General features: G+C 41.1%; 2 protein-coding genes and 1 long non-coding RNA gene across 8 annotated transcripts in view; 2 read left to right on the forward strand and 1 right to left on the reverse strand.

Moving 5' to 3' along the window:
* Window positions 1–4,378, reverse strand: part of Cfap97 (cilia and flagella associated protein 97) — a 45,741-nt gene extending 41,363 nt beyond the window's left edge. The window contains exons 1-2 of one of the 5 annotated variants that reach the window (XM_087217095.1): window positions 4,250–4,375; window positions 2,617–2,721 (exon numbers count right to left, since the gene is read on the reverse strand). The gene's annotated coding sequence lies outside the window, so the exon portion shown is untranslated. Of the gene's footprint in view, window positions 1–2,616; window positions 2,722–3,590; window positions 4,104–4,131 lie in introns of those variants that run through there. The other 4 variants (XM_087217094.1, XM_087217096.1, XM_087217097.1 and 1 more) reach the window with 4 other exon arrangements.
* On the forward strand, window positions 4,338–6,816 carry LOC147826743 (uncharacterized). The gene is made up of 2 exons (XR_015453443.1): window positions 4,338–4,544; window positions 4,836–6,816. It is a non-coding gene; the product is annotated as an uncharacterized LOC147826743 (long non-coding RNA).
* Window positions 6,817–12,423: 5,607 nt separating this feature from the next.
* Window positions 12,424–16,309, forward strand: part of Snx25 (sorting nexin 25) — a 162,124-nt gene continuing 158,238 nt past the window's right edge. The window contains exon 1 of one of the 2 annotated variants that reach the window (XM_087217093.1): window positions 12,424–13,056. In XM_087217093.1, coding sequence (XP_087073219.1) covers window positions 12,709–13,056 — 348 coding nt within the window. In that variant the 5' untranslated portion in view covers window positions 12,424–12,708. The remainder of the gene's footprint in view (window positions 13,057–16,309) is intronic. The other variant, XM_087217091.1, reaches the window with a different exon arrangement.

A 16,309-nucleotide genomic window follows, 5' to 3' on the forward strand; every position in this document is an offset into this window, starting at 1 on the left:
GAAAATAAAATTATAAAAAAAGATGACTACAGGGTGAAGGTAAGATCTTAAGCAGAAAAACAATTTTAAAATTATGATACTTATAAATTTTTATCAATGGTTTGCTCAGAATTAGTACTAGCTTTAGATGATTTAATTTCACTGAATGCTTCCACTTGATTTTATTGGGCAATATATTCATGGAAAAGCTTACATTTTTTTAACATTCTAAAAAACAAATCGATGATTCAGATTATTCCAACCCCATTCCCCAGAAAAATTTGTTTAAATTTTAAGGAAATAAAATTACTAGCATAAGCAAACTTCCCTTGTATTAATGCTGTTATTCTACTAACAGCTAAATGCAGTATTTACTATATGCTAGCAATGCTCCATGTACAACTTTAAGACACTGTATCATTAACATTTACCAGTAAGAAAACGAAGAATAAGATCTTGTCCAAAATTAAACAGTAAGGAAGGGTCACAACCAGGATTCTAAAGCAAGCACACTTAAAAGATTCATGTTATTTACTGCTGTTCTATTCTGCTTCCATAAGATTAGGAACTGAGACTTTTTTTTTCTCTTTTGCTTTTATTGTATCATATCTATGTATTCTTTAATGGGAAAGAGTGGGCAAGGGGCCGGGGATTTAGCTCAGTGGTTCTGCCACCTGCCTCACAAGTGCAAGGACCTGAGTTCGATCCCCAGTACCAAAAAAAAAATTGTTGAAATTGTTTACTTAAAAAAAAAAAAGAGTGGGCAAGATAACAAGATCCTCCCATCGCAGAGATTCTTACAAGGACAAGAGGACGTGTTTAGCAATATTCGTAGTTAAAAGGATGATTTGTACAATTAAAATTAAATACACATTCCAGTGTTTGCCACTTATCTTGCTAAACATATTTATCATGCAGCAGTTTTCCTCTACCAAAGTAAACTGGAATAAATCTTATTGGTACAACAAATTAAATACACTTGTAGCCCTAGGTAATAAGACTTCAAACTCTGAATTAACTAGTGGCTCCCCCATCCCAAACTGTGACCAAATTCCCTTTCCTAAGAAGGAAGTAGCATTCCAAAGGTATTTCTGGAAAGAAGACTGACAATTCTGGAAGTCATTAACTTTTAAATTTTCCAGCATGCCTCTGTGTGTGTGTGTGTGTGCGCGTGCGTGCGTGCGTGCGTGCGTGCGTGTGTGTGTGTGTGTGTGTGAGAGAGAGAGAGAGAGAGAGAGAGAGGAGTACAGCAGACGAATTCCTCTGTTAGTAATCTCTGGTAACTTTAAATGCTGGGGTTCGTGCTCTTCCTAATTCCAACAGTTAATTTTGGGAGGATTTCACATTTCTCTCAATGACAAATATTAGGTGTCAATATAACTAAATTAAGGAATAGCTAGAGAACTGATATGTTCCTAATACATCCCTTACATTAAGAATGAAGAAACTAAGGCTTAGCAAATAAATACAAGTGATTTGGCTAATTTAAATTATTATTTTGAGTTTGAAACATTTTGGATTTAGGGATGCTCAACCTGTAACTGGATACAGGACCGAGCAAAGTGAGGAAGGAAATCACACCAAGGATCCTAGCTTCTAGGTAGAGAATCTAGAATCAAAGTCATGATTAAAAGTTTACAGAACAAGAGACTAATAACAGCAAATAAAAGTAATGACTAAGGGAAAGGGAATGTTCAGATACTTTCATTTCAGGATTGTGACACTGAAAAAAATTTCAGATTTGCTATTTGTAGTTCCCAGGTAGAATTTGTATCAACAAATAGGGTCCACAGAACAACTGTTCCAAGTTTAACATAAGAACTGCTCAAAAAATGGAATGGGCTACTTTCCAAGGAAGATGATGAGCCTTGAGTCCCTAGACCTGCTGTAGAAAAGATTAGATGACCACTTGCAAAAAGAATTCACACTTTCTCACAGGACAGGATCTGTCCCAACCCCCAACTAAGTCTAAATCCCAAAGTCTACCCATGAGCCATACGAAATCCTTGTTCATAGCTAACAGTTTCCTTCCTTGCTTGTGAAGGGGATCACAACATGCCACCCCAAATTATGCCATTTCAGCATAAGGACCATTTAGAGCTGAGGACAACTGAAAACCAACAAATGCAGAAAGGCTTCCCATAGTTTACTTTATCTGACTAAAAGCAGAAGCTTCTAAGGAATGAAAACTGCCATTATTCCTCTCTCCCAGGGAAGGTTTCTGGCCATTGAAAAGAAAGTTGATGCTGAGATGAGTTAAATCTTCCTAAGAGAACCCGTATCTTCCATTAGTTCCCCTTTGTATTTACCTTCCCAGTTTACAGCCTCTAAAGTCCTAAAAACCTTTTTTGCTTGCTTGTTTTCACAATGTACCATTCTGTTTAAAATGATTCTTTTAGGGCCAGGGATATAGCTCAGTAGTGCCACCTGCCTGGCAAGTGCAAGGTCCTGAGTTCGATGGGGGGGGGGGGTGTCTTAATACTTCTTTTCCAGGAAAGCCCCATGTCATAATAAAATGTGGTAGCCTTTTCTCTTGTTAATCTGTGTTGTCAATTTAATTTCCAGGGACCCAGCTGCAGAACCTAAGAGGATACAGAAGAGGTTTTCTTCTCCCTCTCCTACTCTTGGACTCCTTACCGGATTGGTTAGAGGTGGCCATCAGCTACAGGACTTGGGAGGCTGAGATGGGACAATCAGGAGCCCTGGAGTTCCAGACCAGCTTTGGCAACATAGCAAGACTTTCTCTCAAAAAAAAAAAAAAAAAAAAAAAAAAATCAGCGTGATACAGTAGTACACACCTGTAATTCTGGCACTGTAGGGGGCTAAAGCCGGACAGCAAATTCAACCCAAGACTGGGCAACTTAAGAGCAATCAAGTCTTAAAAAATGTAAAAAGAAAAGAAAAATGTAAAGAGGGCTAGGGATGTAGGTAAACGTAAAGGCCAGGGGTTCAATATCCAGTACCATAACAGGGAAAAAAATCCATTCCTTACCAGACTGGGAGTGCACCCTTTATATCCTCAGGGCCTAGAAGAGGACCTGACAAATATTAGTTATTTAAAGAATGTTTATCCCACAAAGAAGTCTGGAGTTAGGACACTTGAAATTGAACCCTAGCTCTGCCCTTTGTTACCTATGTAGGCAAGAAAATCACCTTGTTTTCAACTTAGCTTTCTTACAGTTCCCTGTCCTTTTCCCTCACCCCCTCTAGATAATACACATCAGAACTGTAAGCCATCTGCTTAGCTGAGTGGTCACAGTTCAGTAGAGGTGGTGCACTGCCCACGGTCTGGGAAAGGTCAGGTTTAAATTTAGATCCACAATATCTAACAGATAAGGTTATTGTAAGGATTTAAACACTCAGATGATTTAACGTACAGGAAAATATAGCCAATAATCCCATCCACTAAGTAATTCTCTGGTAACATTTACTTCAGTTAGCGAGATTTAATTACAGTAGAGAATAAGAACGGTTGCCTCTTAAAATAAAGATTCTCTTTACAACACAATGGGAAAGGATAAAATTAAATGACAGTTCATCGGACCATAACTCTCCGGTGCTCCATCAAGGTGAGTTTTTGCCAAAGTTGCCTGAGAGTTTTAAACACTCACCATTTGCATAGCTCAGAAGGAGCCAGTAATAGAAATAACTAGTGCTTGCACAAGACATCAGAAAAATACACAGAAAAAGAATTCGATTTTTTCCCCAAACCCTAGTTTTGTCTTTGTGGCACTACATTTCTGTAGATATATAATAGGGTCCCAAGAAGATATTCAGTCCGGTACAAAAAAAATCTTGGCCTAGTGTAAGGATTTGTTTTCCATGAACGTTGAAACTTCGTCTACGACCCTCTCCAGAACTCCGGCGGAATCAGACAAACGAAAGCGCCTCACGTCTCCGGGTCTGGGTTCAAGACAGAACCTAGGCTTCGGACGCGACCACCTCTCACCCTGGAGCCAATCACGACCCCGACCCCACGCAACCTCCAAGGAGTCCTGGGAGCAGGATCGCCGCCCCCACCAGGACGACTCTGTTGTGGTTACCCGCGGGCCGCGGAGAGGGGGGTAGGCAGACCTGAGGCTGCGCAGCGGAGGGCTGGGGGCGCGGCCGGACGCGCCTCCCGACCTCCCGCGCAAGCTTCGCGGTACCCACCCCGAGTGCTGGCAGCTGCCGGGGCTCCGGAGACCGCAAACGGAACCCGAACGGGAGCTAGGTTGTGGCGTGTTGCTAGCCGGCAGGGTCGTAGCGAGGAAGTCCGCGCGACGCTCACCTGGGAGCTGGAGCGTTCGTGGGCCCAGTCGCACACACGGACGTACAGGCGCGCCCCCCCCCAAGCCTGCACGCGGCTCCCCGCGTCGCGCGCACGAGTCCGGAGAGCTGCGCAGGGAGCTTCCGGGGGCGGAGCGAGCGGATGGCGGGGGGCGGGGGGGTGCGCCCAAGCCGGAAGTGGTTGATGACCTCTTTTGCGGCGGCTTGGAGCGAGGTGGTGAGCGAACTCGGGAATGTAGATCGGCCATCGACGAGTAGGAAAGGAAGACTTAAAGGCGTCTGTTGCTCAGGGCATGGTCCGTGTGTTTCTGCCTCTTCCTACCTATTATGCTGTAGGATGAGTAGTTTTAGTTTTCGATAGATAACTAATTAGATAGCTAATTTGATAGAGAAGGCTGATCTGGTTATCTTTGTGATTCATTACCAACAGGACAATAATGAAAACGGAGGGCTATTGTGTGGCTTTTATATCAGCAAAGTTCATTTGAGACTTTTCCATGTTCATAGTCTGTTCTTTGCAGTCAAGGGCTACTAACACATTAGAAAGTCCTCTTGCTTTTTCTTTCTTTCTTTCTTTCTTTTTTTAGCAAAAGAAAAACCAGCTACATTTATTGAAGATGATGGGAGCAGGTCCATGGCAACAAAAAGGTGGTGTGAACAGAAAAGTGGTGCCAGAATGACAGGAAGGTAAATAGCACAGTACAGAGATAAATCAAGTCTTCGAATTTTAAAGGAAGTGCACCTTAGCCTGGGTGTTTCTCACTGGTCTTTGGGTAAGATTGACAGGAATGACTGACAAGGTGCTTAATCATCTTGGGCTTTCAATGAGCCTGTAGGTCCCAGAATTCACGCTGATTAAATTACACACAAGAAATGCAGTCCATATTTATGAACCTTTAGGAAAAGATTACTAAAGTTCAGGACAGGAGACTTAACATTCATGTGCTCTGGCCTAAAGCTTCAGAGACTTCCTGGGTCTTTGCTATTTTATTTATTTTTTTAAATAAATTATATTTTATCCCATTCCACTCTCAAGCCCCTTCCACTCCCAATGTTTCCATTTTTTTCCTTCTATTTTCACTTTTTTAGAAAGTCTTCTTTCTACTGGTAAAGGAGATGTAGTTAAAATAATCTAAAAGAAAAATGATCTCTGCTGAATATGTTGAAGGCCTTAATTCCACGTTGGGCTCTGAGGCTCACTGTAGGTATGGTAGAGTAATGTCACGCCAAAAATGTCCACCTCGTAATCCCCAGAACACATGAATACTCATATGTTAACTTATTTGGCAAAGGGGGATTTTTCAGATGTGATTAGGATGGAAATGGGAAGATTAAACCTGGATTATCCAGTGTCCACAATATAACCGCAAGAGTCCCTAAGAGGAGAGGCAAGAAGTTCAAAATCAGGGCTGGGGATTTAGCTCAGTGGTTCCACTGCCTGCCTTGAAAGTGCAAGGTCCTGAGTTCGATCCCCGGTACCAAAAAAAAAAAAAAGTTCAAAATCAGTAGCAGAAGCTTAGACACTGAAGCAGATTTGAGGAAGAGACGGGATGAAGGATGCAAGCTGCCTTGGGAGGCTGAAACAGGAGGAAATGAATTTTCCCCTGAAGAAGGGACACAGGCCTGCAGATGCCTGATTTTAGATTCCTGACCTCTGGAATCAATACAATAAATTTATGCTGTTTTAAGCTTCTAAGTTTTAGTAGTTATTTGTTACGGCAAAAATAGGACACTCATTTAGTGGGTACACAAAAATGGGACACTGATACAGGTATTCATGAAAATATAAAGAAAGGAAGTACAGATTTAACCACATATTAGGGAATCTCAGTAAAGAACTGTGTTCATTCTAAACACATTTTGTATATCTTGGATCTAACTATAAGTACTATACAGAGAACCATTTATCTGTTCTTTTTAGTGGCTAAAAGAAAGGATTTCATTCAATTCTACCTGATGAAGCCATATGGGTACTGATTTCCAGGGATAGGTTTTTACCTTGTGGTCAGAAGTTTGCTATTCAAATGACCTGAGTAGATATTCCTCCAAAGAAGATACAAAAATATGACCCAGCAGTTCTGCTGTAGGATATATACTCAAAAGAATTGAAAACAGCATCTCAAACATATCTATACACCCTCACTCATAACAGCATTATTCACAATTGCCAAAAGGTAAAAACAACCCAAATGTCCATCAACAGAGGGATAAAATACACACACAATGGAATATTATTGAAACATAAAAAAGAATGAAATTTTGATATATGCTATAATATGGATGAAACCTAAAGACATTAGATTAAGTGAAATAAGCTAAACATAAAAACACAAATATTGTATGGGTCCCTTTGTATAAGATTACCTAGAATAGATTCATAGAAATGGAGCAGAATGATGGTTCCCAGGGTTTGAGGGGAGGAGAGAATGTGGAGTTGTTTGATGGGTGCAGAAGTTCAGTACAGATTGGTGGAAAAACTTTTGGACATGGGTAGTGGTGATAATTGTATAACAAAATGAATGCACTTAATGTTGCTGAACCATAAATAAAGATGGTTAAAATAGTAAATGTTATGCGGTGTATATTTTACAATGAAAATTAAATAATTTTTAAAGTTTTAGATCTTAAAATGATTTTGACTCTTTCTTGGTGCTATGAATTTGTCTTGCCCTTGGTGTCTTAGTCTTTCAGGCTGCTTTATCAGAATTTCATAGACTTAGTGACTTTTGAGCAATAGATACTTATGTGCATGTGCATAGTTCTGGAGGCTGGGAAGCCCAAGATCAAGGTGTCAGCAGAGAAGGTGTTAGGTGAGGGCCAGGTACCTGGTTCAGAGATGGTTCCTTTATTCATATATGTCCTCACATGGTCCAAAGGGGCAAACCTCAGGCTTCTTATATGGGCACTCATCCCATTTGTGTTTGCTGGGCTCTCATGACCTAATCCCTTCCAAGCAGCCTCACCTCCTAACACACTGGTGATTACATAGATTTCAACATAAGAACTGCAGAGAGCCATGAACGTTCAGGCCACAGTAATCAGCGAGTTCTTTTCCGATGACAAATATAGTGAAATAGCAGGTATATCAGTTCAAAAATTTATTAGCCAATATGTATTTTGGAGATACTGGCTATCAAGTAGTCACAATTTATTTGCTTTATAATTTGCCAATTGCTAATATTGGATATCAAAATCTTAAGTGAGTTTGCAGTTTTTTCTTTTGTGTTATGTTTTATGTCTTGAAAATATTATGTTAACTAAAGCTAAACTATGTGAATAGGATCTTTATTACCACATTCTCAACTGGCAAAAACAGTTTTCTGTTATCTCCCTTGCCCATCTTTACTCTAGCTCTTTTTTCTGTTTCTTTCCTAATCTGGGACCTTCATAATCTGTGAGCAGATTATGAAGATTATCAGTACCAGAGACAAGAAATGTGAACTTTAATTTATTTGCAGTGGTGGATCACTAAATGTGATTTGGGTGAGCGCCAGATAATCTACCAGAAACTAATATAGTCTGTCAAATTGTGGTAGTCATTAAAGTAATAGAACCAAAAACCCTGGATAGGCCATATGATTTGGCCAAGGGGATGTTAGCAAATGTAACACAGCAACAGCTTAAAAGAACTTGTATGTTTGCATCTCTACGATTGTCCTCTGAAGTGGCCATGCTAAACCTTTAGAGGATAAGAACTCAGGGAGCAAAGAAAAGCCATTCTAATAGAGGTTTCATAGACCAAGCATCCCCTAACTCATGTGGCAGTGGTCCACAACTTCATTAGTGATCCAGAACAAGAAGAGCAGAAGTACCTAGCTGCCCCCAGCCCACATCGCTGACTCACAAAATCATAAGTGAGTAAGATGGCTATTATGGGGGAAGGGTGTAACAGTAGATAATTAACACAGTATTTCCTTGAATTTCAGGTCAACACTTAGAGAAATTGAAATGATCCTTTTTGTGATCTACCCTTGTTGATTCCTTATCTTAACACCAGCTAACTTAGTTTTCAATACTGTTCTTTGTAATTGTTTCTCTTTAAAGATTAATATATGGGAAGTAGAAAGATGGCAAGTTTGACCCCAGCCTGGGCCACTTAGCAACTTAGATAGATCCTGTTTTAAAATATAAAATAAAAGATGGGCTGGGGATATAGTTCATTGCAAAAATACTGGGTCCAGTCCCAAGTAGAGCCAAAGAATTTCTGAAAAGATTAATATGAGGGCCAGGGATTTAGCTCAGTGGCACCGCGCCTACCTCATAAGCTCAAAGTCCTGAATTCTATCTCTGGTACCAAAAAAAAAAAGATTAATATGGAAGCATTTCTGCCTGTTTTCCAATATGAATATTTTTACTTAATACAGAATCACATTCACTATAACTTATATATGTTCTAAAAATTTTATTCAGAGATAACATTTTCCTCTAAGCAATACTAAAGTATGTTTCCTTCAAGTTTTAGCATTGTACTGTTTGCTTTTATGGTATTTTATGACTTCCTTTTTGAAGTTTGCCAATCATTTTACCTTCTTCTTCCTCCCTGCTCCTTATATATTTACCTATTTATATCTCCCTGTGTATGTACTGGACTTTGCTTCTGAGCTTATAAGAAAAAGAAATTAACTGACTTAAGTCTTGTTCTAGTCTTCCAGTAAATTAGTAGAAGACACTAGGATGCTATCTAGATTTTTTTGACTCTTGTCAATGTCTTTATTCATAAATTTCGCCAAAGTGGTCAAAGGCAAACATTGGTTTTCTCTTCAGTGCTGTGACTACCTCTGAGGTGGGCCAAGGGACTTAGGAAGATGCATCACACACTTAGACAAAGATGGGATGTTATATGCCTGCTTACATGACCAGTATTTTTAAATGACCAATTTTTTCATTTTTTATCTTAATTTTATAATTAGGAGTTAAGGCAAATGCCATTTCCATCTTAGACAAAAGAATAATGAAGATAGCCTTACAGAGCATCCAATTACAGCATGTCAGAATGCACTGGCAATAAGGAATATAAGTAAGGTTTCCCTATTTAACTTGCCTATTAAGACTCAATACTGATTACTGGGAAGGAACATCTAGAGGGTAATTTAAAAACTGATTTATGACCTTTTCTCAGCTTCTGGTCCAGTTATTCTGGTCCAGTTATTCTCATTTAACCCGTTAGCTTGCTGTCCTCTCAGGGTTCCTCAAGTGATGCACACACTAGAGGACCAATTTAAGTAAATGTATGAAGTGTCAGTGCTGTCTAGGCAGCATTATAACATGTTGCTTTGATGTAGTTTTATGTACTTTTCTCCAGCTCTGCATTACTCCTAGGAACAAGGTACTGATGTACTGGAAAGATCATGGTACTGAGTTATAGACCTGGACACTCAGTAAATGTCAGGGCAGTTTTCCCTTTTCTTATTCAAGTTATAATCTCTTGATATTTGTCAGGTGGTTAGCTAAGGTGCTGCTCTTGCCACATAGCTGTAAAACTAAACTCTTTTAAGCATGGAACACAGGACTTAGGCTCAAGGACTTAAACCCTGTTTTATCTCCTCTGTAATATGAGATAACCAAATAACAGTTTTCCTAGAAGTACTATGGTATAGTCGTTAAATATACAAGCTCTGAAGATAGCTCATATGGAGTGATAACCTAATCCTAGCTCTCATATTCATTAGCTTTGAGATGATGAACATGTTAATTTTCTTCCTGTTCTTCAGTGTCCTCATGTATTGATGGAGATAACAGCATCTCTAAGGGTTGTTGTGAAGATGAAGTCTGTTGAGTGCTTAGAACAGTACCTGATACACAGTAAGCATCAGCTACTATTATTGTGAGCTAGGGGTTGAAATCAGAAAGTGCATATAGACCAGTGATGGTGAACATTTTAGAGCTTTCAATGACACAAACAGTACAATGTGGCACATGTGCCATAGGTTCACCACGACTGATATAGACCCTGGCATGTAGGTAATAAAAAAATGTTGATATTATTATGCTTTGAAATAATTTGGATTTGTGGGGTACACTTTGAGGACCCGCAATGGCATTAATATTAACTACTTTATAGGCAAAAGGGCTTTTTCAAAATGTTATACTAGTTTTATTTTTTAAAAAAGGAGAGGAGACTAAGATAGTAGTTACTTCTTTTGATGTCATCGACGTGGCATGGCAATGATATATATGGTATGAGGTACTCATTATGTCCTTACTTTTGACTTACAAGGTATGACAGAAGGAAGTACCCCATGAATTCCAATTAATATTTGAAGCAGAAAAACTTTATAAAAATGAAACGTGAATACATTTGTTTTTCCATAGACAAAACAATGCATTTGTATATCATTGTTTTAGAAATAAATGTTACGGATCATTTCTAGACCTCTTCATCTTCCATTTGAAATCCATGTGCCATTTCAGGAAATTTTATTTTATTTTTATTTTTTCAGTATCAAGAATCCAACTCAGGACTTTGCACTTTCCAGGCAGGCCCAGTGCCACTGAGCTACATCCCTGGTCCAGGAAGATTTATTATTAAGGCATGGAATGAATATGTAGGTTGGCTGTATATACTGGTGGATACCAGTGTCTTTTCTTTTGAATAATAATCTTCTGGGTATGACTTTGTTTAAAAAGAATAAACATCCACTGGGGATTTAGCTCAGTGGCACCATGCCTGCCTTGCAAGCACAAGGTCCTCAGTTTGATTCCTGGTACCAAAAAAAAAAAAAAAAGATAAACATCCACTAAATACTTTGGTTTACTTGGTGTAAATGTTTAATTTTTCCTTTGTTGAAATGACATAGAAATAATACTTAAAGATTAATGATTCCTTATAGAAAAACACAGCATAGTCATGGTATCTAAACATACTTTTTTTTTAAACATACTTTTTAATGCTTTTCTTATATCCTCCCTGGAAAGCAGAATATAAATCCATTTATTGGAAAACAATACAAGTTTTAAAATACTGAGATTCATTAGAGTAACATGGAGACAGCTCCTAGGCCCTTGTCTTTCAATGTTTCCCATATCCTTATCTTTCTCATGCTTTCTTCTTCTATAATATTTCTTCCCTTCCTTCTTTCTATTCTTGATTTGCCCTTAATTTTTGTTCCCCTTCAATTCTGGGGATTGAACCCAGCGCCTTTTCAGTGAGCTACATTCCCAGACATTTTTATTTTTTGAGACATGGTCTCCCTAAGTCGACATTACCCAAGATGGGCTTGAATTAGAGATCCTTCTGCCTCTTCCAGAGTGCTGGGATTATAGCCATGTGCCACCATACACCGCTCATGCTTTTTAAAAATAATAATTATTATTTTGGGGGGGGGTACGGGGATCAAACTCGGAACCTTACGCTTGCGAGGCAGGCAGTGGAACCACTGAACTAAATCCCCGGCCCCTAAAAAAATAATTATTAATCTCTACAGAATTACTTTATTTCTATTACACTATACATTAAAAATACATATGCTGCCTTATTGGTGTTAGCGTTACCGTAATTGCCAATATTTATGTAGCACATTGGCATCTATCTTCTCAGCAAGCATCATTTGTATACTACCAGCTGGGACCATGATAGACGAGGCAAATATGTACTCTAAACAGTACTTGGACCACTCTTGTTTGCGTGGGTAACAGCTTTTGTACTGAGTAGTTGGCAACAGAAACACAGAACTGGAGCCAATCTGACGATGGCAGCTGTGTACACCCTTTGGCACCAACCTGTCTTCTTTGGGCCTCTCCTTAACTGGAAAATCGCAGGCTTCCTTTACTCCCCGAATTTGTGTGACTCTCTTTACTTCAAGGCCTCCGGGTGGGAAAAAGGAAGTTATTAGCACGAAAAACTTGAAAGTGAGAATTCTTAGCAGGTTACTTGTAGGTGATGAGCGGAGAGAGAAAATTGAGGGATCACCTGAGTTAAAAGAATTACACATACTTCGGACACCTGGAGCAAAATTTTCCATCAACCAAGGGCACACTGGGGGAGTGAAGCACGGCAGCGCGGGAAAGAGCAGTGTTAGCCGCGGTTGTTTACCCCCCCACACCCAGCCTGCTGGACCCCGCCCCCCCCGGCGTGGGTGGGCGGTGGGCGGCCCCTCCCAGCTGTCACTCAGCGGTCGCGGCGTCTCCGCCCCGGGCCCGACACGCACTCTGGGCCGCCTCCGCCCCGCCCGCGTCAGGCCTCGCGGGCTTCAGTCACAACACTGCCGGTCACCTGGGCGCGCCCGGCCCGGCGCCGGCTGGCGGCGCTAAGGGGGTCGCTGGAAGCGGCTCGGCGGCGTCCGTGGGAGCCATTCCTTCCGAGGGCCACCGGCGAGGGCTTGAGCGCTGGCTCCCCCTGCTTCCTGAGCCGCGGCGGGAGCGGCCAGACGAGGAGGCACCTCGCTGAGGCCACTGTCCGGGCCAGCGCCGGGGGACAACGCGACGGGAGATGTGCCTGTCCTTAGCGGCCCAGGCAGCAGCATGCACCCCGATGCCACCGACAGCAACGGCGCCGGCGGCCGCCCTGCCACGGACTCTGCGGGCGAGCAGCGGGGTGCCCGGGGCCCGGGCGGCGGGAGCTGGCAGATGCCGGTGGCTGTGGCCGCACTCGCCGCGGTGGCCCTCTCCTTCCTGGGGCCCGGCTGCTGGGCAGTGGCGGGGGGAACGGGGCCGGGCACCGTCCTGCTGCGGCTCAGCTTGTACCTGAGCTGCGCCGCGGCCGCCTTCCTGCTGGGGACCCTACTCGCCCTCGTCTACCGGAGCCCGCGCGCCCCGCCGCCCGACTTCTCTGCTGCCTGGAGCCGAAGGGCCGCCCGCCGCCCTCTGGGGGTGAGTACGGCTCCGCTGCTCCCCACTCCCCGCTTCCGGTGCGATCCCCCTCCCGCCTCGGTTTGCCCTCCTCCTCGGCCCAGGCCCCCTCCTCGAGACCCGCAGTGGGGGTTTGCCGAGCGAACTGCGCGGTAAGAGGCTCTGGAGTTACTCATCCACTATCCTCGGTCACCCTCTCGGCCGCAGATTGATGTCAACTCCTTGATGTTGCTGTGCAGTTAGTGAGTACCCGGAAAGAACCGAGCGCGACATTCACTGTGTCCAGCACCACACTCAGTTTAGGCGAGACTGCTTGGTTTTTGGAATGGTCCTCGGTGGGAGGTAACTTCATTACCATTTACAGCAGAGGAAACTTGGTTACTCCCTCGCCCTGTACCTCCCCGCTGCCGAGGCCCCCACGCTTCCTACCGCTTCATCTTCCACCATGTTGATAAGTATCAGTGCAGCTTTGTCTGGTGTCTGTGATGTAAAGAGGACACCCGAAGACCACTGTTGCTTACAAAGAAAGGAAAGCTGTCCTCAGGAGGGTCTGGGACATTAGGATTGTGGTTAGGGAAGATAGGAAAGAACTGTATTTTAAATGAGCTTTTTTCCCTTCCTCAGTGCCAAATCCATTACTTTTCCTATCTCCTGTCTGCTTATAACCCTTTAAAAAGAACTTAATTCTATGGTACTTTGACCAGATCACTGCTTGACTGGGTGATACCATCATTAAGCTGAAATTGCCCAAGCACTTTGGGGTCAGGGAAATGACAGTGGTTCTGCTTCTTAAGAATGTTAGAGTGAAAAAAGCATCACACTTCATCAGAATGACTCTCCTCAGTGTCTGCTGATGTAGAGTGGCTTGCTGGAATAATGACTGAAAGATTGTAGGCAGGGCAGGGCAGGCATCCACTCAGTAGGTTGATAAGCAATTCAGTGTAATAAGGGATTGGAAACTTGTTTACAAGTAGTCTCAAAAATCAGTAATGTTTGTTTCTCTTAAAAACATTCACTTAGCTGTCAGTTTTTTCATTTCTAATTTAACAAAAGTTGATGAGCAGGTGTTCTTCCTTTTTTTTCAACAGTGATAAGAAGATCTCACCATTTTACCAGTCTATAGATTTTTAAAAGATATCCCAGTTGTTAATATTGTTAAGAAGTTATAATTCATTCATTACAAATTTATTGAGCATCTTGTATGAACCAAGTCCTACCTGTATTTTGGAAGCCGAAATTGAAAAAAAAAGACACGCAAAAATCCTCCTGTCTGGAGATTATATTTTTGTTGACCAGATGTAAAATAAATGAGATCGTTTGGGGTAGTGATAAATGCTTATGAAACAAAAAGTCATTATGAGTTAAGTGATTGAGAGTGACTAATAGGTGGGAGGAGGACATTTACATGGTGAGGTTAGGGTCCAAGTCAGGGAATTTCTGCTCACCTCTGAGGGCCTGGAAACTTCATGATCTGGCTTAACACTCTGCTTCCTAAAAATACTCTGCTTCCTAAAAATTACATTCTCCCAGGACACTTGTACCTCTGCATAGGTAGAACTTGGATTATCATATTGAAAGATGGTTTCATATAAAAATTTTAAAAGATACTACTTTAAAGGTGGCAGAGAAAATGAATAGCATGTATAATCTCATGCATAGTAGTAACCTTAAGATTTCAGATAAGAGGTGAAATACAACCTAAACAAAGTGATTATTGGTTATTCTTTTTGAACTTGAATCCCTACATTAGCTTTAAATAGGCAAATAAGTAATTAGGAAATTAGTTGTAAAGTTATGTATTACTTAGCACTGACATGTGTGTTATTCATACAAAATTCTATTTTCCTTACTGTTCTGATGCTATTTTCTAAAGTCTCTAGTTTGCAGTATTTGCAATAATTTGTGTGTTTTTTAAAAATTTTCTTCTTTATGAATGGAAGGATGAGAAGCATAGCATGTGGTGTAGTATAAAATATCTCAGTTTTGTGGGGGTAGGAGCTGGATCACACAGGTCATTTAACACATGAGGAAGGGGGCATCTGTTTAGTGGTGAACCAAATGGAGCCTCTTAGTATACAACAGGGACTACTACAGAAATTTGGATTTGGCATGAAGAAAAGAATGCTCTTTGATTCATACACAATACATTTTGAATTCCTGTCTGAGGTATCTAAGCATCCTTCCTTCTTTTTGTAAAAAAAAAAAAAAAAAAAAATTTTGGCTTCCTTCTATGAAAGAAAAAAATGCACATATATGTTGTTATTGATAGGTAGCTAGAGAAGCCTGAAATAAAAAGGTAGAAGTGTTTTCATGTCTAGAAGTGTTCTAATGCTTCTGAATGCTTCACAGTATAGTTATCAATTGTAAACTCCATTTGTGTTAGGGTCTATTAGTGACAGTTTTTGTTATCCCATGCATCTAGTAGGATCTCAGGGCTCCTCAAGTGTTTGCTGATGATAATGAAGAAAATTGGGTCTGTTTCTGGTCACTAACCTAGTGCTCCACCCTCTCCCATAAATCTAGTATCTTTCAGGCATCCTTAAGTCCACAGATTTAGATTTTACTTTGTTAGGAGCCAGTGTTGATTAAAAGTAGTTTTCATCCCAGATAGAAATTCCATCCTAAATGTCCAGTGATATTTTCAAGTACTAGAAAATTTTTGTGCAAGAACAACAGCAAGGTTGACACTAAAGTTTTGAGAGTTGCTCTTTTGGTCTCCACTTTAGAAAAACTTGGACTTTTTTGCATGCCAGCAGACTGGAGCTGAGTTGATCTGGGGCTAGTCTGCTCCTGATATGATAGTTGTTAGCCCAGCTTTGTTGCATAGGCTGTGATAGTATGTGTTCCTAGTCCATGGTTATACTTTGGTATCGTACCAGGCCAGTTAACTTGCTTGGCCTGAGCCTCAGATTTACTTGCCACAGTTACTTCATCCTAGAACTTGATCTATCTAAGGCAAGAGTGAATCAGTAGTTTAGGAAAAGTTATTATAAGACCAGCGATTCAAAGTACTGTACATCTTCTTAGGCTGGGGATATAGCTCACAGGTAGAAAGGCTGCTTAGCACATGCGAAGATCTTGGCTCAATGCCTACTACAGAAGGAAAAAAAAAGGCTACATCTTCTCATAAAAGAAAAAGAGTAAGTTATGTCTTACATTTTGAGGATAGGAAGGTAAGAGAATAACTTCTCTGTCACAGTTTATGAATTTTCCTCTTGTATGAATTGACTACTTTTAAAATATTGTAAACCGAAAATTTATAATTGTATATGTA

Source organism: Heterocephalus glaber, unplaced genomic scaffold (genome assembly GCF_053883595.1).
Source record: "Heterocephalus glaber isolate CG9 unplaced genomic scaffold, H.glaber_assembly_v1.0 deba00001461, whole genome shotgun sequence".
NCBI lineage: Eukaryota > Metazoa > Chordata > Mammalia > Rodentia > Bathyergidae > Heterocephalus > Heterocephalus glaber.